The following is a 24819-nucleotide window of genomic DNA, read 5'->3' as shown; positions in this document are numbered from 1 at the left end:
AATTGCCTAATATATGACGATGATTGTTGAAGATGTCGAAAAAATTATGCTGATTGGGAGCTTCACTGTTGTGCGTCAGTAACAGCCTGTTAATGTCCCACTGCTCCTCTCCCTTTTCGAGGAGAAGGTTTGGAGCTTATTCCACCACGCTGCTCCAATGCGAATTGGTAGAATACACATGGCAGGATTTCAGAAATGAATGGCAGGATGGCAGAAAAAAGGGTAACTTGTATTATATAATCAAGGTTCTCCAAGTAGGTATATTTGTGTAAACAGCAGACTCGAGTCTATTATTATGAAACTCCATGTTAGCGGCTTGTTATTTAAATGGTTAAAACATTAGGGGATTTCTGCTTATGCTGGCGTTCACTAATACAAGTCTCTTCTAGAACATGTATGTCGGTGAATATAGGAGTTTTGACTCGGTCAATGTGAAGTTAGCACCGTGTCCGGGCTCGTTATCTGCGAGTAAGCCGGAACTTGAAGTTAGAACTTACAACAGAAAGGGTTATCAGCCATGTATAAAGTTAACTTAACTTCATACAAGTAATGTTCGTAAATATTTAGAAGCTGTACGAATAATTTGAAATACTATTATATATCTACAATGCTAAGTTACTATTTTAAATGATTGCATTATAAATTAACTAAAATTTTGGTCCAGCAACTAATTTCCCCAATTGACTATGAGAGTGAAAAAGTTAAGACTTCATTTATTTATCACCAGTATATTTTGATATAATTTGCACACCTGGCTAGTCTCATTAGCCACCTTGATCGTGAACGAATACAATAATTAAAGTTTTATTCCGTTATATCATCTATCAAACTAAATTCACCGTAAAGTGTTTCCAATTTCTTGATCATCGTTATACTTACTAAATATAAAAACAAAAAATATATCGTTATTTAAAAATGTTTTAAAGAAAGTTTTTATAATAATTTCATCTGTTTTGTGCCCGATTCTTCATACTGATTCGAGATTAGTTTCGCAGGAGATATTATATTGCACAAGTATGAGCACAAGCTCAGATGGTCATCAGCTCAAGTGTGCAACGTTCCTTCACTCTTAAGTTATTATCAAACGGCGATTTGATATGACAAGAGAGATCTCTAGAACAAACTAACGTGTTTTCTGAAGTATGGCATGTTACTGCTGATACTAAAAGTTCCAAACCCTCTCCTTTAAGAGAAGGACCATTATGGCCAGGCTGATTATTAAAAAGTTTTTTTTTAAATTAACAAATACTCAAAATAATAACTTTATAAAAGAACTAAGACCGTTATGAAGATTTAATTTCATAATCACTACATATTATAAAACAAAGTCCACCTGCCGCGTCTGTTTGAAACTCAAACGGATTTTCATTCGTTTTTCACCAATGGATGAAGAGATTCATGAGACAGGTTTAGGTGTAACATTTAGGTTTTGTGTAAATTTTCTGGTATGACGTTTGGCGACGATAAATATGAAATATAACGATGATTGTTGAAGATGGAAAAAAACATCCCGACCGGGAGTTTTACTAGCGTGCGCCACGCAAACCGATATCGTTATATGTACAATAAATATTACGATATAAATATTTTATGAAGACCTTTTTTTTGCGGGTAAGTCGGGACCGGTACCTATGATTTAAAATTTTGGCGGTTTACTCAAATTCTCGTTGCAAATACTCGTTGCACTTGCTTAATAGTAAACCGATACAATACCACGCGGAAGGTATAAGAATCAACAATAATCGTTGATTCGTTTTTTAAGAAGAGATAATATTTTAATCTGATATAAATTATATTTCACTTGAAATTTAATTTTTAATTATAATCCTATTTTATAAATGGGAGCTCCTCGATTATTAGATAGTGACAGCCTGTTAATGTTCCATTGCTGGTCTAAAGCCTCCTCTCCCGTTTGAGGAGAAGGTTTGGAGATTATTCCACCACGCTGCTTTAATGCGGGTCAGTTGAACACACATGTGGCAAAATTTCAATGAAATTAGACACATGCAGGTTTCCTCACGATGTTTTCCTTCACCGTCAAGCACTAGATGAATTATAAACACAAATTAAGCACATGAAAATTCAGTGGTGCTTACCCGGGTTTGAACCCACGATCATCGGTTAAGGTTCACCCGTTCTAACCGCTAGGCCATCGGCTAGTGTATATAAAAGCAAAGCATAATTGTAATAACTAAAAGTTAATTTTATAATTATATATAAGGTTGCTATGTTTTTGCATAACTAGTTCCGATTGTATAATACCCTAGATGTTTTTATTTTTAAAAAGAAACAAAGGCAACCGCTTCTTAATTTGAATTTATATCTATAGCAGCACGTTCAGAAACAGTAAAGCGAACCGTACAGTATTAGGCCAAAGTGAAGTAACGCAATAGTCTGTATAGCTTTACAAACCCGAACAAATTAATATATACATTAAATTAAATTAATTAAAACAAATAATAAAAATTTCTATTTAAATAATAATTTTGATAAGTAAAAGTCTAACGTATTACTAAATAAAATATGCTATATTTATTTGAATAATTTAATATATTGTTTTAAATTTAAAATCCTTCGAAAGTTTCGATTATTACTTTAATACAATATTTACAATTATGAGATATGTTATAATATTTTTAATAGTTTAAGGATAGAATATAGCTGAAATATTATTGACATTTATAATATAATTATATTTATAACGTTATTTAAAAATGTAACTACTTTTTTGTAAGTTCTTTCTCTTTTTTTGGCTTAGCGTAGCAATGGGATGTTCAAAGGCCTTTACTTTATACATTTAAATATACATTCCAAAAGAGAATCATATGGAGGTCAAATAAAATTAGTTAAATTAATCATCATATTTTATGCTGATTACATAACGACCAAGGTTTAAATGTTACGTCAATTATTTTGTCATTATGTGTACGTCGTATATGAAGGTCTGGTTTGGTTGTTTCACAATAACTGGTCTGCCAGGTCTTTGACACTAGACCCATTCCCTTTAGCGTTCAGGTTGTTTGAAGTCTTATATGGCATTTTTTTTTCATTTGAAAAAGTTTTATGTTATGACTTTTAAGTTACTCGCTGAACAACTGTATGATTTTTAACACTTAAAATACGTATGAGCTGTGATTTTGGATATTAGATATTTGTTTTAAATATAAAATGTGACATATTTTTAATATAATTGTAGGGATCGTTTGTTTATTGTAAATCGATTTATACGTTCACATTTTTTCGATAGGTTGCATCTGTTAAGTTATCATTCTGTTATCTGCTTAGATTGATTAAGAACTAAAGTTTCATTTGACGGTGATATATACAAACATTATTACACTAGCTAATACCGGCGACTACGTCCTTGAGGATGCTTTTTTGTGAAAGTTTTCGATTTTTTAGGTAAATTAAATCTAGTTAGACCAATTTTATAAAATTTCGAATTTTTATGTATATTAATTTATTTCTTATCTTAAAAGTAAATATATTGATATAAACACAGTAATCTTTAGTTACTTAAATTTATACGGATTTTCAATAATACAACCTCTATGTAGGTCATTAGCTTTTTTAAATTATTAAGCAATATATTATATTTCTTTTAGGCAACAATCGTCCGCGCGTGTTGCTCGCCGACATGTCGGCGGCAAGTTGGCGGTTTGCGTACGCTAGCGTTGAGTTACTTGGAGGCACTTAAGCTGTAGTGACGTGTTTATTTATATTTTTTTTAACAAGAATTTGAGCCCAGAAGGCACAACAATGTTCAGTATATATTCAAAGTCGGTATTCGTCATGTTATTTATTTTATAGAATAGCAAATGGGCCACATGATGATAAGTGGTCAGCAACGCCCAATAGACATTGGCATTGTAAGAAACATTAACCATCGCTTACATTGCCAATGCGCCACCAATCTTGGGAACTAAGATGTTATGTCCCTTGTGTCTGTAATTAAACTGACTCACTCACCTTTAAAACCGGAATACAACAATACCAAGTACTGCTGGTTTGCGGTAGAATATCTGATGAGTAGGTGGTACCGACCCAGACGAGCTTGCACAAAGCCACCAGTATGTCTAGTATAACATAATATCATTATGTTCATATTGTTTTAAAATATACGGGATTCTGTACCATCAAGTTGTCCACCTTCGAATCTCTTAAGCTCTCATTATTACTTTATCAATTGCGACTCAATAAACTAGATCTAATCTAACTGCTTCATTCCCTTTGGATCCAGAAATAATGATTCCATAAGCTGCTATTAATAGATGATGTTTAATAATTATTTTTATTAAGAATTATCCTAGAATCCTATCTTATGTGTTGTATAAACACAAGTTATATGATACAAGTCTTTCGACATATAGCAATTACTAAATGTCATAAAAGTTCGTCATCTAGAGCCGCCGGCATGCTACCGATAAAGATTTCCGACTTGCAATGAGTGAAGCTGCCAACTAGCCTGCTGATGAAAAGTTGGCGACATAGGTTGGCCGGTCGGCGGCTTCGGTGCGTATTGCACTGTATTCGTATTACAAAAAATATATATAATATCTTAGAATGTTGTTAAATTTGTCACTCCATGCATCTCCATGCATGCAATGTTATTTATTTAATTTTAAGTATATCTTAAGCAATACATAATAATTTTATACCGACAAATATTCCATCCTAGTTCATTTTGAAATCATATTTTTGTAAGTGGTTTATTATATTTTTTTATACCGGGAAAGCAAATTATTCCACTCCACTCCGCTGATGGTGGTATGGTATGATAAGTGGTAGTGGAGTACAAACGCGACGACGGCCAGTACAGTCAGCAAGACTGTTCTGTACTAGCCTTCCCCGCCTTGCCAGCCCGCAAGATGCCTCTTCATGCCTCGTTTGGAGGAACCTAGGTTGTAAGAGGAGGGGAATACGTGTGCTGGTAAAGAATTCAATTTTTTAGTGGTGCGACAAAGAAAAGAGCTGCCAAATTTCTTCGTCTTCTTCTTCATCTTTAATGAAAATTTCTTCGGAATTGATGTCACAGTTAGGCGGTGACATAGAGAGCCAGCACGCGTAGACTTGTGAAGGAAAGGGGAAGCAGGAATGAGAGAGAATAATTTCTCAGAGCACTCGCCGTGATACATCTTATAGGTATTAACATCTGTAATATATTGTCAGGTATATAACTTATTATTTTGTATAATAATACATATATTACTTATTTATTTTGCGCCATCGTACAACAATGCTGAATCTCAATTTTTTTTTCGTTTAATGTATACAAATAAACATAGAGCACTTTCTATGTTTATTTGCAATACATTATTTCGATTCATGCTTATGACAGGTTTCTGATAGAAATAAAAGTAGATAGCATTCTATAATCCATGGTTAAAAAACTCAACGTATCATAAATATTTTAATTAACACTTTTGAACAGATTGCAACAAAACAAAGAGTATATTACTCGAACATCCAACATATATTGAGAATTGTATTAATATATATTTTTTAAGTTTTAGTGTGATATGTGGGTTTCCCGAATCACAGTATTAATATTTGCTACTTCTATTAATTATAATTTGCTTCTAGTTAGTAACGCTACTTCGATGTCTCATACCGTCCTATTTTTTTTTGTTTGATAGCCGATATTCCACGCCATATTTTAATACTAATGGCGATTTACTTATCTGGTCTTTCATATAACTATGTTGCTATAAAAATACCCTTTTAATAATAATAATAATACTGGACCGACGATTTAAAAAAGGTGGCAGGTACGGAATGGATGCGGACTGCCCAAGATCGGGATGGTTGGCGTTCTATGGGGGATGCTTTTGTCCAGCAGTGGACGGCAAAAAGTTAAAAAAAATAAATAATAATAATTGTACGATATAATATAAAGCAATCTTATTTTTCAATATCTTAACAATTCCTTACAATTTTTTTCTTAATAATACTGCTAACTAGTACAAAGGTCTTATTTGTAGCGGCTGCATTTTCTCCATTGAAAATTTTTGATAAATTCAGAGAATTTTTATTTCTTGGTGCATAATAAGTATTACACTTTAGCTCAACTATAAGCTACTACCAACCTTGAGAACTAAGATTTAACGTTTGTGCCTGAAATGACACTAGCTCACTCATCTTTCAAACCGAAACGCAACAATATTTGTATTAATAACAATATAAGTATTGTTGTTTAGTGGTAGAATATCTGATGAGTCGGTGATACCTATCTGGATGGGGTTACACATAGCTCTGTCATTAAGTAAGAAAGCTAGATAACAGCTTGGAGAGATGAAATCGCACCAAGAAAAAATTTTCTTGGCTATTTTTTGAACACTTAGGGGTATAGAAATACGATAATCAACAGAAGTTGTTTTTTGAAAATCAATAATGCGTGTTATTCGTGCGTGTATTATTACGGGTGTATAATATTACATATCACTTATATTTATATTTTTTATAGCCTAATTGAACAGAAATTTTAACTTCAAAATTTATTTTATTTTAGACTATTAATATATATGTAGTTGTAACTCAATGATATAATTAAAACAAATTAATCCTAAATACTAGCGAAGTGTTTGCAATCTGCATAATAAATATATATTGTGCAATTTCATCAGGAACTTGCTCCAATCCTTTCCAATCGTTATCAATGTTCATTAAACTAGGTTAATTGCTTACAAATAACATTAATAATAGCAGTACGAAATAGTTAAAACTTTATATATAGCATATTTTTTTCTTATATAATCAAATCACTGATATCCGCGCTGTATGTAAGCAGGAGCGCAAGACCAACCTTGAATATCCGTGGGGGTGGTCTTTGTCCAGCAGTGGACGGCTTACAGCTGATATGATGATGATGATGTCCTGTATGAACGCGTAAATTCCAATAAGCTATAGAAAAACTGCATTTTGTATTATACACAACTTATTTCAAAGTCGACTCTGCTCATGCAACAATGATAAACACTTTGTGGATTTTCTAACGTTCCATTTTAAAATGCATTGCATAAACATTTTGCATCATATCTTTTAAAGCAATGTCTCTCATTCTGTATGCTAAATATGTCATTTCTACAGTTTACATAAGAAGAAAGTTAAAATTGTTTTTAAACAAAATGTATTTGTTTATTTTACATAATTGTTCACGTATCAAAGTAGAGTGATATTCAAATCAACTAAATTCAGTAATCAAAAAGTATGATTAAAATATTATATTGATAAAATCTCAAATATTATTTACAAATTATATTGACATCAGTAATCATAGTATTTACATTGAGACGCTGTCTGGAAATAAAAATGCAGGCACGTAAAAATACGCAAAATTAAAACAATAGAAAAGATACAGCGCGGATATCAGTGATTTGATTATTTAAGAACCTAGTTTAATGAACATTGATAACGATTGGAAAGGATCGGAGCAAGTTCCTGATGAAATTGCACAATATATATTTATTATGCAGAATGCAAACACATCGCTAGTATTTAGGATTAATTTGTTTTAATTATATCATTGAGTTACAACTATATATTAATAGTCTAAAATAAAATAATTTTTTGAAGTTAAAATTTCTGTTCAATTAGGCTATAAAATTAATGGTAAAGTTATCTATTTTCCAAGTTTATGCTGGTCTTAGTTCAGTGAAAACATTCAACAGCATTGCAATTTGTAAATTTAAACCAAGTAAATCACTTAGAAAACAATCATAATCATAATATTAGCCTGTATCTACTGTGCTAATACTGATTTCACCAGGATGCACGTGTTTTCTTATAATCTTTGTATTGTAGTAGAGTTTGTGTTTACAAATTTACTTATAATAAATGAAATGAATATAAAAAAATATATCAGCCTATAAGAATTATATTAGAATTATAAAGAAGTATATATGTAAATGTTCTACTGTTCTGAGAGCTTCTCTACTCTTGAGGAGGCGTCAGTACAGTTAAGAGTTTTGCACTTATACTACCATGATGCTGCGGTAGATTTTCATTCGACTCATATAGGTTTCTTCGTGATGTTGTCTTTCCCGCCGATTACGAGATGAATTATAAACAAATGAAGTCCATAAATCAGTGGTCCTTTTGAACCAGTATCGGTTAAGATTTAAGTGTAACCACTGGGCCATCTCAAGACATGGAACTAGAATATTTATAATCAGAGTCGAGAGATCCAGCTCAATTAGATATACATATTTTACTGTTCCCTTCTCATAATTTTTTCCCTTATTTTTTGAAAGATTATATATGTAGTATGTTATAAATAAATAATTAAAAGTACTAGTTCGATTATGCGAGTAGTAATTTAAGCTGCATTACATATATAACAACAAAAGTGTTTAAAATAAAAATAAAACATGTTTTTTGTCCAAAACTCCACGAAAATAAAACAGTTTAAATAATTAAAACCTCATTTCTATGTAAAACAGGAAACATTTTAAACATTTATGCAAGTGGAAATATAATCTCGTAAACAGGGTTTAATGAAAGAGAATTATACAAGCGATGTTAGTAGACAATCTCGTTGTTAAGGAAGGTAATCTGCCTCCAAGATCTCCGCGCCTAAGTAAGTTTACTCACAATGGCCAATCACAGAGGTCTGATGAGCAACCTTTGAATATAGTGGGCCTAAATAAATATGTCCTAAAATGGATACAAAGGTCAAGTTACTATTGAAATTACGATGACTAAGATTAATGATAGTAATGTTTTATGAAGCGTAGCTTTGGTTGTAAGTCTGAGTGCCTTTCATCGTTCTCGAGTTAAATTATAACCAAAATAAAAATAATCACTTTTAGCTTCCAATGTAAAAATAGGAATTAAGTTTAACTGGTTCATCTGTTTGTCTGTCGGTGGCATCGTTCTCTAAAAACGGATGAACCGATTTTGTTTTAGTTTTTTTTTGAAAGGTGATGGAGATGACTTGATCGAGATTGTTCTTAGCAATGATTAAAAAAAACTGTTTAGCTATTTGAAGATGTAATCGATTCATAATTTAGTAACCTTGACTTCCATGATTTTAAAATAATATGGTGGCCTGAAACTGTAGCATCATCTAGAATCACCAGTATACCCAACTACATAGTCACCACATTACACCAGAGGTATCGTGTTTGGGCTCATTAGAATGGTATCAATGTCTATATATAAAGATCTAATACGTATATTTAATTTACTAGATTTTTTTTGAGTTGGTGGTGCTTAAATTTTATTTGAGTTTTTTTCTGACAGTAAAAATACTGTATTCCTTGGTTTATATACATTTTATATATTGTAATTATCCAATTCCTTGCTTTTGTTGAGCAGCCTGGTTTAATCTTAATAAAGCTATATTAATAAGAGATCAAGAAACAAATGATTACATAGCAGGATTATGTAGTAACTTCATTTACTGCTCATGAAAAAAGCTACGCTAATCTAATAAGGGCGTCAAATAGACAATGAATAAATCGTACTAAGACCTAGTTTTTATTATTATTTACCTACGTGTAACTTTTTTATGTAAAATTGTTATAATACTTGTTTCGTTTAATAATAGCGATTACTTTTTAAAAAACGATTGTAATTATGACATTCACTTTAATACAATTTAAGTTCAAATATTACGGTACGCTTGTTACGGGAGCATATTGATAATTCCTTGTTAGTAAACAAGATTTAAATCAAATTGTTGGCTCTGGTAAAGTGGTCCTATCTTCGAGAGTAATTTTGAAATTTAATTTAATGAGTTTTGCTAAGGACTTACGACATTAATTTTTAACTGTACCAAGTGTAATATATATTTATTCATATTTTTCGTATAATACTTTCGTTAGTACATAAGTTTTTTTGTTCGCACATTTATTAAAACAAAGGCTGGATTAACAAACTATTTATTTATTTCTCTTATCGATCCTTCTAGCAATCGATTTCGCATTTAATTTCATTACGCTTTTTCACTTTGTCACTCTGTTAAATAAGTTAAATTATATGATATGTATGTATATAAACAGATACTACTTTTGCAAACTTTACTTTTGTTGTGCTTTAAATACATAATAAATATTCCGATTAATTGAAATGAGAATTAAGAATCAATTAACTCGGGTGAAAAAATTTTGTAGCACTATTGACTAATATTTTTGATCTCGCTATACCGATCATTTAATAGAACGTTGCGAAATGCTACAAGTATAATCACAAACGCTTCGTTAATTGTACCATTAAGCTAAAAATTGAATTGAATAATAAATTGTAGATTGTGTAATCTAACAATCACCAGGAATGCAATTGCAAAATATCGAAGATATAAAATTTTCCATTGAAAAATTATTCTCGTTGGGAACCAAAAATTAAACCTATATACTATATTCATCTTTATTCATGAGCATCGATAACATGATCTCGCTTATACAAATTTCTGTCAGGAAATTCATTCCCTAGACATATACACTGCGTTTCGCCTCTAACTGTATCCATTTAATTTTGCAGCCAGAGAACAAGGCTTTGTGAAATCGTCTCGGAAACCCAGTTTCGGATCCACGTCGGAGGGTATCCTGACGGTCTGTTAACGAACCGTGAAAAGTGAAAGCTTTTGATAATTAACTAGTTTCTAGAACATAATAGCAGTTATACTACTAACGAGAGGAGCTATGTAGATAACATTGTCTTGAATCAAAGCGAAATTTGAATGTATTTGTTAATTCAATGTTATGACTGGTGCACTAGGGAGAAGTTTTGGAAGGATTTTCTGTGTGGTATTTAAACATCCATTAATAATTAAATTGGCTCCATTTTTTTGAATATTGGTTGAGTTCCTGCTAATGAGCTCGATTAAGTGAAGGTATACTAGAACGCTACGTAATTTTGTATGCCAGTCTAGCATAACTAAGGTTTGTCGTGTTTGTATTTATAGTGGAATACTAATATTGGTAAATCTGATATCGTTAATTTCATAAAAGTGCTTATAGCTAATATTTTGTTTAAGTATTTTTTTTTATAGCTTGTGTTACCACATATCGAATATTATGCCATACCGGTAGTCTACATTTAAATGGAGGCAAACTCGTATCGATGCTGGCGAGACGATAGACCGTGTTGTTACTTATTTTTTAGTGTTTTACTCATGATTTGTTTCTGCAGTATTTAAGAGATTTATGATTGTATGATTATTTAAATGATTTGGTTAATAGTAAGAGGAAACAGTTTTCATCATCATCTCATCTCTCAGCCGAAAGACGTCCATTGCTGGAAACAAACAGACAGTTTTAAACAGTAAAACAGTTTTAAAATTTTGAAAAGTCTATCTCGCGAAATGTTTTCTGAAATATTTCTGTGACATACACCCTAATATATACAACTATATAGACAAAAACATATTTCCATGTTGGCTTTCTCGGTGTCAGATAAGTTATTGCTTAGAACTTCTTTGCTAACGCTACTTTGCTTGAGTACTCTCATTATCTATTTCAGTAACAGCCTGTTAATGCCCACTGCTGGGCTAAGGCCTCCTCTCCATTTTGAGGAGAAGGTTTTGGAGCTTATTCCACTACACTGCTCCAATGCGGATTGGTAGAATACACATGTGACAGAATTTCAATGAAATTAGACTCATGCAGGTTGCCTCACGATGTTTTCCTTCACTGTCAAGCATGACATCAATTATAAATACAAATTAAGCGCATGAATATTTAATGGTGCTTGCCCGGGCTTGAACCTAAGATCATCGGTTAAGATTGACGCGTTCTAACCACTGGGCCATCTCGGCATGTGTTGGTGTCATCTCCTCATGTTAAGCCAGTTGTTGTCAGGCTGGTCTAATTTGACATCTGAAATTCGTTCGAAGGTTATCTCAAACTAAGCGAGAAAAACAATAATGTGTGAACAATATGCTACCAAGTTAAACACACGCAATACAATTTACGTGTGCACTCTTAACATGAAGAGTTTAATGACCCTACCAATGTCATTCTTGTTTAGAAAGCGAAAATGATAATTCCGTCTAGAATATTCGCTATCGTTCAGATTTAATTACGCAATATTGTATACAACTATAGTTAAATATTATGAATAATATATTATATAAATAAGCTCGATTTATAAATAGCATTTCAAAATATTTCCTCTATAGTCACCTCTTAATTTTTTAAAGACAAACTTTAATCTTGTGATCAGTTGAGGCCTCGGCGATTATTATCAACGGAGACTAGTCAATCGCGTAGAAGATATTGAAGTGCACAAGTGTGTGCTGAAAATGCACTGCTTATACTTTAACATTCTCATAATACAAGGGGGCCGCAAATATATCAAAAACAGAAAGAATCTTATCCTTTGTACAGTTATTCGCGTCTGTATTGTAAGAATCTAAAGTGAAATGTTTATTATTAGTTTCAAAAGTTTTGTTAGAATTTTTACCAAAAACTTAAAGATTATACTTACCGTTTTTTTTATTGCGGCAATTCACTTGTGTATAATATAACCAAAGATTAGTAAATAAGCTAAATGCAATGTTGTTTTCGTTTTCACGCTACATTATTAAACCTTGTATTTTTATAGACTATGTTTTAGATATTATGGTCTCATTTAAAAAGAATTGCAGGACAATAAAAAAATATCGTTTTATCCTTACTATTCCATTAGAACATTTTTTGCACATCTTTAAATATAGAATGATAGATTTAGGTTTGAATTAGTTTTAACTTTGTTAAGGCGTCAATCACAACAAACAGACAATTTCAACTAGATCTAACAGTACTATAAATAGTTTCAAACTGGAAACGAATTTCGATTTTCTACTGCGACGTATCTAAATTGTATAAGTTAGTATATTATTTTTACTGTTTTAAACATTAGTTGTAAATGATAGTTTTTATAGTAATTTAATGCTATTGAAGCCAAAAAAAAATTGATCTATGTAAAGTTAATATGTACAAAAGATGTACATTTAAAATTACAATTCATACCTAAATTTAACCTTAATCGCACTATTAAAAATTTTAAGTGCGTCAATAAAAATTATTGACGCACTTAAAAATAATATTAAATCAAACTCCGATTCCGTGTAAGCCTCATTCAAAAAAGAATTGAGCAAAAAGTCAAGGCTGCCTCGAGCAATCATCTTCATTTTGTAATTTACTATAAAAAAATCATCTGTTTTAGCTAAGGTCCTGTTAAAGTTCCGACCATTACTTGAATCGTAGCGTTTTGTCTATTACATTAATTACTAACAAGTTTCTTGCGGGTACTTCTCTTTGGAATCCGGATTTCGAATATATAGTAACTTCTTGTAGTAGTAGTAGCTGCCAACAATTAGATGTAATAATAGTAAAATACAGAAAGAGTCAGATTCAAACCTGAAACTTTTACGTCGTTAAGTTTTCCATGTACTGGATATACCACGCGACCGTTTACGTATGACCACCGAAACAGTCCAGTCACTGTTGACCTCTTGAGATACTGTAGCAACCGTTTCTTTCAGTGCTAAAAATAATTTAATTTCCCGCACTACATTGGTGCATTTAGCAGCGCAAGATCGTCTTGGCTCCCGTTCTTCTCTTTAAACATTTAAAAGGTGCACGAAGGTCCCTATTATACTACGATATTCAACCACGATATTCACAAAAAAATAATTAATTACACCAAAAACTATTTAAAAATATATATGCCATTGTTTAAATAGATAAAATGAATTGAAGTCTTATAAAAATAGGATTAACCTTTAATGGCTAATGATTTATTTCGACTAAAGTTTTTCTTGATATTTCCTACTTCCAATTTAAGATATTTATTTAACAAAAACAGCCTATGACTTATTAATTCTAATGACGTTGTTTCATAAAACAAACAGGATTTGCGATTGTAGTGAGGTATTTTCAACCATTCTTTATCGTGTAATTAATTTGTTTATATCATAAACCATTTAAACTATTATTGGATATTTCATAGCAAAAACACGACCGGTCATTTGCGCAAGCGCATCGTACGTGCGTTCGAAGGTCTCGGAAGTTGGAATATTCAATAAAATGTTCATATAAAATTATTTTTTACGAATTATAATAATTCGTGGCTATAATAGTATAAAGTAATTTTATATTCGGATATCTTGGATTTTGGGAAACTCCAAACCTCACTGGAAACTCTCGGACTATAGTTTATATAGTACGTTTGTGTGAATTGAGTTCATATTTAACAAACTGTGATTTATAAAATGATTGTGTTTTTATAAGTCTTCTTACATTTGCAATTATGCTCATATGAGACCTAGCAATACCTTACATTAATCTTCTAATGACGTGAATAGTAATAACATATTTTATATGTTAGAGTTGAATTCAATATTACTTTTGTAAAATTAATCAGTCGGCTTCCAGTCGTAATCATTACACATTTTATTGACTAATTCGATAATACCTATCAAATAATAAGCCGTATTTTGTAACAAATAAATATTAAAAAATAAACTATTACGTTATTGAACTGAGTTACTGGTGGGATAACCCTTCCACTTGTCATTACTTCTCTAGTGGGGGCCTCAACGTCCACTCGCAGTCGCAAAGAACAGCTTGTGCAGTGTAGATCGGATACAGAGAGTTTATCAAGCATCAACATGTGTGGAGAAATGGGTAAAGCGGTGCTGCGGGCTCTAACAGGGGCACTGCTCTGTGGTTTAGTATCTGATGCAGCATACTTACAAGTAAGTTTTTGAATTAATTCCTTTACAAAAGTTTTTAAGATTATTTATAAACAGCGCCAAGTTTAATTTATTGAAGTCAATTAGTATTAATACATATTGAATTAAAGTTTATTTGGGGTTATGTAATATTATAAATTTATATAATAAAAAACCATATAATATAGCATATATTTAAGCGTCTTTCAAATAAATAATTTTATAACAATAAAAATAAAATTAATACTTTAATTGCAGTTATAAAATTATTTTAATTAAAGTTATAACAACTTTATATTTGCTTTTGATGAAAAAATATATCATTAAAATTAAGTCGATTAAAACAACTTATGTAATGTCGAGTTAAAAGCCAATAAATATTTTTTTCTTTTCAATAACTATAATTGTCCCAATTCAGTACTAATTCCATATTAACTTCATTTTTATTTTTAATTATTACTATGTATTTATTATAGTTTTAAACGCAACTTCCTACATATGATATACAACCAAAGATCTATTAATAAAGTAATGTTAAATTAATTTCATCAACATGTGCATAGTGCAAATACTGTAAATAAAAAACCATATATTTTTATATGGTTTTTGATTTTCTCCAATTCATTGTTAAGCATAATTTTGACAGCTAATACGTTCATCGTTCGAAATTCGAAATACATGTTGTCGACATTCAAAATAAAAACTACAGATATCCGAATTGCGCTTCCGACACGCACATGACCGCTTTTTGTTTTCGTTCTACAAGTTCGGCAGTTTGGACAAATTGAACACGTTTTTCTGATTGGTTTTACGAATTGTGACATTTGAGTTAAAAGGATAAATTATTTTAAATGGAAAACAAATTACGGATACGTCGTTTAAGATGAAGTGCTTTTGTTTTATATGTAACAACTGACTCCCAACATTGTGCCCGTTTTCTTAACGATTATATCGTTATGTTCATGCAATTTTAAAATCAGTATAACAAAATTAACCATTTGGAAATTTAAATAACATAACATGGCTTAAAAACAATTTACAAATTAAATTTAATTCAAATGCTATCATAAATAATTCTTTGGAATATGACAAATAACTTTTAATGATGTTCAATATCGAAATTGTTTTAACTTACATTCTTTAAATTGTATCATAATTTTAAGCTAAATTTATCTTAGGTGTATCTGACACACAACAACTTAACAAGAGGATTATTTGAAAACTTTAATGGTTAAATAATTATGACATGAATGCCTTTTTAATATGAAATATTATTTTGATATGGATCAAATAAGCGATAAGGACGTTTTAACAGCAATAAATACCGATAAAGATCCGTATAATTTTTAAACTTCGAAAGACGGTGCGTATTTCACTGGAAAGTTTTGATATAATTGGCGTTCGGACTAGAATTATGGCAATAAAGGAACAAGTTCTTGCAACATCTATAAGTAATAACTTTGGTTCTCATAAGGGAACACTAACTTTCGCAATTTTCCTCGGACTACCCTCGGAGCCCTTCAAAGGCGAATTACCGTTGGTTAAATTTGCTCATTTTCGTAAGGTCTGTTTTTTAGTTTCATTTCTTTGATCAAGCTTCACAAAGTGGAAATTGTTTGAAACTCCAGTGCCGTCAAATTGGTATTCAGAGGTGTTAGCGAATTCGCACCTTCGGGTACTGAGTTTTTTTTTCAGTTAAACGTTACGTTTGCTCGATCATTTCGCGTTTGATATTTGATTTTATGTGTTGTCTTTGATAACGTAATTTATGTTGACTTTCTTGAGTGGTTGCTTCATACACCATAGTTTATACGACGTTTTAAGGTCAAGGTTGAAAAATGCTTAATTTATCATTTTTATACTATTTTATTTACTCTTTTAACATAACACATTCACCTTACTAATACTAATTTTGTATAGCGGTAGTATAATTATACGATGCTTTGTCTTCTCTTTACAAACGTCAGATTGATAAAAACAGAAAGAGAGGCAAAATATACACTACATGATACATACACTACAATATATATAAAGAGTATTTTTTGATGAATTGAACGAATGACATTTAATTTTATTTGTTCATATTTTTTTTTTTTGAATAAATGGGAAAACTAATAAGCGAAAAATAAGAAAAGTTGTTCGAGAAACTAATAATATTCTTAAGTTAAAACTTTTCAAGCTCTTTGTTCGGCATGACTGCGAAATTTTTGGTTCTGTAACCTTGCTTGCTTATCTATAAAAATAAACTTATATAAAGTGTAATAATCTTTAATAATCTTAAGAATATTCAAATTGATTTATTCGATATGACTTTTCTCTATCGTCTTTGAAAATTACACGATTATTCTTGACCGAATAACGCTGAATTCTATGAAGTATTAACTAAATTATTACTAGTTCGAAGTTTTTATGTATATGGTATGTATATATAAAGTTTGAACACAAATTTCCTGTCCTTGTAATTCGAAGGTAAAGTATCATGTATGTTGTTAGGCCCTAAAAAGAAATTAAGACTGGTCTAGATAAACGTATAAGGCAAGGGATTGGGTGACAGAACCCTTCTCTAGTCACGGCCGCCCGGCGCTTGCGCAGTAGCCGTTGCTTAACCCGCACAGTTGTGTACATTGAATAAGCATGGTTTCTAGAAAAATTTAGAAGGAAAAAATATATTTCTTTTTATTTATATGTATATGTAAAAAACACATTTTACAAATCAGGTTAAATAATTTTAATATTAAATAATATTATATCAAAATAAGGATCAATTTAGTTATTTTATAATCATGTGATTATAGCGTCATATACCACTGGGTGACTGATATTCCCACATATATTTTCATTGTAATGTCATTATAAGACATTTAATTCAAGATAATATACCTATAGTATGCCCATAATTGAAACCGTGATGGCCTAGTGTTTAGAATCCTGACCGAAGATTGTGGGTTCAAACCTGTGCACACAGTTGATCTCGTGATTGGCGGTGAAGGGAAACATCGTAAGAAAACTTAAATATGGGATGAATATCTGTCACACGATTCTCCTCAAACGGAGAGGAGGCTTAAGCCCACCTGTGGGACATTTACACGTTGCTACATTTCACTATGTATATATTACAATCATATATAAATAAAATTACACGTATGTAATTGATCTGTTTAATAAATTGAAACTAAATAAACCATATTAAATACACGGTCCTGTTTAAGCTAAATAAGCCTTTATATCAATTATGAAAAAGTTCAAATTTGTGTACCATTTACGAAATGAAGCAATAAGTAACGCGTTGAACCGTCAATTGTGATAAACACTAATGGGTTCCGTGGTATCGAATAATTTTAGAAGGGAAGTATTATTATGATAACATCAATTTTAGATATTGTATTACTTCGTTTTGAGATGAAAACTTAGGTAAACGAATTAGAATATAGTTTAAAAATTAAAATTGTTTTTAGATAGATCATTATCGTTGATTTCAAATTCATTTTTGTGCATAATTGTAGTGATATAGAAAAACCTACGTAATTTTTGACTTGCGTTGCAATTCTTTTGTTTTTTTTTTATAAGCATTTATCCGGCAGGAATTATGCCCTTCATACACATCGATAAATGTCAGATATCTTTACGCGATCGTTTATGCAGACGGATCAACGATGCGTGAAATCTAGGAGAAGCACTAATATTTATTGACATTGTAAACGTCGGGAAGAAAATAAAATTATTATATAAATAGCATTTTCCACAAAAAAAATACTTATTTTTCTGGAAGTCTAATCCAGTATATATATTTTAGATTTTGTCCCTGTGATTGTTAAATATAGATTTTATTGATATCGATCGTAAAATAACAGAGAGGTACGCTTGATTTATTTTTAACGGCAATAATTTTGCATATTCAAATATCACATAGTATTACTCTTCAGATTAACTAAAGCAGAAAGACAATGAAAACATATACATCTACTCTCCTATAAGCGGATACAGGTTGGTAAATTTTCTTTCGAGAAATTCTTCAAAATGTACGTACTCATTATTAAATATATAATTTATATTTCGCAAATTTCTCATCAGATAACCATACATATCATACATCCACGCTAAAACTTTATCTTTCGTAATTTAAATGTTCCGCGTTATTAAAATGAGTTGAATGGATCCGGAAACAACAACTACGAACGAACTAAATATTTTCGACGCAAAACTTATTGGCTGCGATGAAAGTAAAGTAGCAAAGTTAAATTTGAGTGTAATGTTCTAGTTGTAACATTTGATTGAAAAGTATCTTACGCAAAATAATGCAAGCGTTTTTTTATATAGTATTAAAGCTTTTTTTATATATAGAATAATTTCTTCTGACCGAATATCTATCACGACAGCTAATTTTAAAGACTATTAGTTTGTAAAAATACCGGTGCACTCTCTATTCTCTCATTTTCATATGCCGCCAAAACGACGGTTCAGTGATTGGAGTTATGGGACTGTAATACAAAGAACTTCCTAACTTCGCACTGCTATTGAGAAATTCTTAACAGAACATTTGAATAACTGCTTTACACTCTCGACCCAAGATACTAACCCGAGACCTCTTAAGGATCTTTGATTATTTTTTTGATCTACTTATGTCGATATGATGTATATGTAGACAACATTTTATTACAATTCATATAATTTAACGCATAAGCCCCAAGAAAAATAAGCATGTAATCATTCTTGTATCAATTTTCTTACATATTATATGGGTCACTATTTTGATACATACTTAAATATATAAATTATAAACTTCTCAGTCAATTAAGCTATCTGCGTAACAAACACCACAATTTTAGGCGATTTATCTACTTATTGAATAAGCATATTTATATATGAATTTTTAATATAGTTAATATAATTTATATGGATATCAATATATCATTTTAATTATAACACCAAATATTTTCATACGAACAAAGTTTAATCCATTCGTAATTGAACCCTAACTTAGAATTCAGTCAAGGTTGGCTTACATGTTATATAACATATTACACAATTATCTTTCTTAGCCCGCCTTTCACTCAAGGTAGGTCATTTTGCCAACGTAATCATGACATTTCGCTGGCCCCGATCTTACATTAAGTATATTACATCAAATCCAATCGAAATTATATCCTATCTGAATATTAATAGACCTTCTTTTAAGTTAAACAATGCTAACAACAAATAGAAACTTGTATGTTCGGTTTTGTAATCGCATGGCTAACTTTAAGCTGTCATTTTTGTAAGCAGTACTAAATATTTGCTTATAAATGTTTACATTATAATAGACAGGTATGCATAAAATAAAACCCAATAGACATAAGGATAAGGATAAGGAAGGACGAGATGGTCCAACGATTTGAACACGTGAATCTTAACTTTGCTGAATTAAGATACGCCTTCTATTTAAAAGAAAAGGAGGCCTTAGCTGAACAGTGAGACACTTAACAGGCTGTTAATTTTTACTTATTACTTTAAACTAGTACTCCGTCCGCAGCTGCGAGAAGGGGGTGAGATATTAAGTACCTTATGTCCTTTTGTACCCCTAGTGACGTGTATGAGAAATTTCCTAACGATAGGTAGAGTCTAACTAAAGACTTAAAAGCATAACAAACTAATTTTTCGCCTTTATAATATTAGTAAGAGTTTAGATATATAAGTTATTTTAAGAGAATTATCGAATATATTGGATCAATTGAAATACTAAATATGTCAAAATTGACACAAGATTTTGTTGAATATTATGTTATTTTACTGTTTAATTTTTTATTTTGCAGCGGTATGAACCCTATCCATTCCAATATGAACAAGCAGTCTACAAGAAGCCACTGAGGGAACATGAGAAGCCACAAGATCTCCGCAACGTACCTGGCACGCCTGGAGTCGACTTCCCCATCTATCACTCCGTGCCAGAGACAGGATTCTCGTGCTCTCACGTGCCAGTTCATCCTGGCATGTATGCGAACGTTGAAACTGGATGCCAAGTAAGAAGATAAATTAATAATTAACAATATACTTGAATAAACAAATTAAATCGTCAATATACACACATGAACATTATATATACACACATCACAAAGGTAGGTTCAATTTTGACCCCTTGGGCTATTATCATCCCCATTTTTAACACAAGCTGTACGGTTAATTGGAGGGGTGAAAAAGAATATTACGAATTCTTTAAAAAAAGGATAAAGCATTCTTCTTTTTTTTTACATGGTAGTTATATCTAGAGCACTGTTTTTTTTGTTTTTTTAAGCATATGGGCCACCTGATGGTAAGTGGTCACCAACACCCATAGACATTAGCATTGTAAGAAGTGTTAACCATCGCTTACATAACCAATGCGCCACCAACCTTAGGAACTAAGATGTTAAGTCCCTTGTGCCTGTAATTACACGGGCTCACTCATCCTTCAAACCGAAATATAATAATACCAAGTACTGCTGTTTTGAGCTAGAATATCTGATGAGTGGGTGGTACCTACCCAGACGAGCTTGCACAAAGGTCTACCACCAGTAAATAGTTTGCATAGTTTGCAAATTAGCATTGTTGTTTCATTATACTAAGGTTGATTATACTAAGGTTGACGTTGTGTCATTTAATTTTTCGGTTCGGATAAATACCAATTTTAAATGAATTTAATTTGTTTTGAAAGAGACGAGATTGAGACCGGCTGAATATAATTTTAAAACAGGTAAATGTAACAAACCTTTAAAAGATTTAGACTTAGAAAAAATTGGTTTCAATTTAATAAAAAATAAAATATCGTAGGATATTAAATTATTGTAATGCAAAAAGTCTTTGATGTGTACAAATTACATTTTGAGTAGAAATTTCTATCGTATGAATCCCTTAGAGTTTGGAGACATAGAAATAGTATCATACGTTAGGTAGCTCGGCTATAGTTACTTTATATATAAACTTTAAAAGCCTTTTTCTCGATCACACTGGAAAAACGCATATACACGTTTCCCACACATAAAATATATATTATTTTAAAGTATAGTTTTTGATATTGTTAAATAAAACAAATAATATATTAAAAAATCTTAATTAATACCATACCGATAAAACCATATTTTACATAATTCTGGCTATTTTTTCTCAAATTTTGTATTTAATATATTTTAAATATCTATTGCCCATATATGCCACATATTATATGTTTTCAGTTATTTTACACATTTCTAGACATGCACATGTACGCATTCTGTTGTATTTTTTGCTCCGAGTTTCTAGCTAATGGCTTGAACGTCGGTTCCACTGCCTTTGTTCGCTTCTTTTAATTGCGTTTGTCTTTGTAAATGTCAACTGAGATGAAACGTTTACCAATTTATTAGGGACGAGTTGCTTTTTGTAGTTATTTATTATGTGACTGTATTATTTAGACGGTATATGAATTAAAGTTACGAATATACGGTGTAAAAAATGTCTATATTAATATTACTTTCAAGCATATTTTATTCATATAATATTATATTAAGAAAAGTTATTTTTGAAAATAAATTACAAGAATATAATTTATAAGTATTCAAAGTATAATTTTTATATTTATAATTTCAAAGTTAAGGTAGAATATATGTATGCCTGTAACGAAAATATTATACAAACAACAGACAGTAAAAATATTATATAAATTCAAAAATAATTAAATTTGTTTTGTTAAATTAGTGATTAAAATGTTTAACAACTAACTTCGTTTAATCATATCCTCACCCTTGTCTCGTATAAGACATATTTGAGATCGACGGTTGATTTGTTTTTTTCTTTTATTAATTCTAACTTGTATTTAAATTTTTAGTCACTTCTTGCTAACGTTATCCAACAAATAGATTATATACTCTTTTGTCAATACTATGATAGTCGATTCCCTTGTTACTTTAATGGCAGGGTTTTTCTTGTATTTTCGTTTATAGTCATTCTCGTCACCTCACATATTATTTGTAGATTGATTACGTCATATTAAATCTTGATTACTTATGTAAAGTATACATTTTGAATCAATAGACTGTTTTGCAAGCAATAATATATGTTAAAGCAATTTAATAATTCAATAAACGTACTTTATATTTATCAAAATTACTTAGTGATAAGGTAAAGTCTATTCATTTGAATTCGTTCACTCAATCCAAGATTGAAATACCGATAAGAATTCCCTTCAAAACTTCCTTATCAGAATCATTGAACTTTCGTTTCGATCTCCAAATAATCATGTTCTTTAAGCGAAATTCCACGTAGCGAAATTACTATGGCCAACCAATTTGCCCTAAATTGAATAACTTTGAAGACATTGTTAGCGCCGCCGTGACTAACCTGAAACTCTGAGGTTCGTAATCCAAAATTATAATTTCAATCGCGTTATTTCTAGGAAATTAATTAAGTCAAAATTTTCATGAGAATCAATTCTTGAAAGGGAAAGGGGAATCAAAGTCGGACTAAAAGGGTACAAATCTGAATTAAATCGGTGTGCCTTTATTTAAATTCTGTAGCTTATTTTTTTGTAAGTTTAATAACAAGGCTATATTACGTAATATTGGGAGGATTTCTTTAGGGAAAATAATTAAATTAAATTTTCCTACTAAATGAACCATAAGTGTTCATAAAAAACCAAACACTTTTAAAGTGCAATGAAAATATAGCACTTGGATGAAGTTAGGTCACGGTGGCCAATCTTAAAGAATATCCGCATGGGAGATATTACAGTGCACAAATCCACAAACCCAAACACATTAACTTGCTTTCGTAATCCGTTGGAATAGCAATCCGACACGAGCAGAGTTCAGGTGTAGGACCAGCAGCTCTACTCTACAACGGATTCATACAATACATACAATACATACAATATATAATAGATAGTCTGATTTGCTATAAAAACACCATATCACTTTTTATTGGAGTATGATCTCACAACATCAGGACCTTTTGAACTACTTAATACGCAAAATAGGCCTCAGCGTGTACATATTACTTTTTGGCATTCTATATTAAAGCAAAAAATATATTATTGTTTATAACATTGTATTATATTTCAACAGGCATACCACGTGTGTCATGATGGTCGTGAGGGACATCAGGGCTCTTCCTTCCTCTGCACTAACGGTACCCTCTTCGATCAGACCAAGTTCACATGTGATTGGTGGTACAACGTGGACTGTTCAAAGGCTATTGAACACTACAAGTAATGACAATGATATTATTATTATTTTATTTTAAACTAATAACTTCGACTTTAGTGAAAACAATTTAGTCTAGGTATGTTGATATTTTTTATGAAATACATATTATAATCTTTGTCTCGAAGTACAATTAATTAGGTGTTTCACCTATTTATGAAACTCATGGGAAACGGTTTGTGAAATCCTGCGATATAATATTATTATATATGCATATAATCTAAAATATAAGTAAGACATTTTAGTTGTCATTTATATTGCTAGACAAGATTGCCTTAATTTAAGATTGCAGGTTCAAGCCCGGGCAAACATAAATTTTGTTGAGTTTGATGTATTTAATTAGTTTTTAAAATTAAATATCATATAGAAATATGTGTATCTACCTGAGAGCGGAGGTGTTTATTTATCTTGCAGTGGGACACCAACCGAATATTACTTTTTTTTTGTTTTACACATATTTATAAATGCAATTGTTTTTGTTCGAGCTTGTAAAACTTTTCAGGGATATTAGACTCACCTGGTTTCGTTATTGATGACCATCAATTGTTGTTCAAAAAAAAGTTTAAAACGATCAAAAATTCAGAAACCAATATATTTAATATAAGAACAAATCGAGTCTGAACGTGTTATAATCAAATGACTTTAGGCCGGATAGCGATATTAAATACCAATATTTACTTTCAGATTGAACGCAGATCCCTTGAAGAACCCCTACGTGCCAAAGCCGAAACCTGAGGAGCTTCAAGAGGCGCCGCACGGCATTTACTATAGAAAGATACACGATTAGGTAATCATAGTGTCGTCACCAAGTTACATTAGGTTTTAGTTATATATTATTAGAATTCTACTAATAATGAGACTAAAGAAAATGTCAGCATTGAATTGATTGATTATTTAAATAAAACTTAAAGGCGATTAGTTAAATAAAACTGTGTCTTCAACATTCAAATGTTAAATTAATTATGACAAAAATAGAGA

The 24819-nt window shown here is 30.9% G+C and overlaps 2 protein-coding genes across 2 annotated transcripts in view; both read left to right on the top strand.

Moving 5' to 3' along the window:
- LOC126781698 (phosphatidylinositol N-acetylglucosaminyltransferase subunit A) overlaps window positions 1-24819 on the top strand; it is a 357458-nt gene that overhangs the window by 176797 nt on the left and 155842 nt on the right. The gene's annotated exons all lie outside the window — the stretch shown is intronic.
- Window positions 14545-24704, top strand: LOC126781755 (U-scoloptoxin(01)-Cw1a-like). Its single transcript, XM_050506789.1, has 4 exons — window positions 14545-14680; window positions 20446-20652; window positions 23704-23846; window positions 24526-24704. Exons 1-4 carry the CDS (start codon window positions 14594-14596, stop codon window positions 24626-24628), a joined length of 540 nt encoding a protein of 179 aa, XP_050362746.1. The 5' UTR covers window positions 14545-14593; the 3' UTR covers window positions 24629-24704.

Source organism: Nymphalis io, chromosome 4, assembly GCF_905147045.1.
Source record: "Nymphalis io chromosome 4, ilAglIoxx1.1, whole genome shotgun sequence".
NCBI lineage: Eukaryota > Metazoa > Arthropoda > Insecta > Lepidoptera > Nymphalidae > Nymphalis > Nymphalis io.
This window is presented reverse-complemented; position numbering and strand designations above follow the sequence as displayed.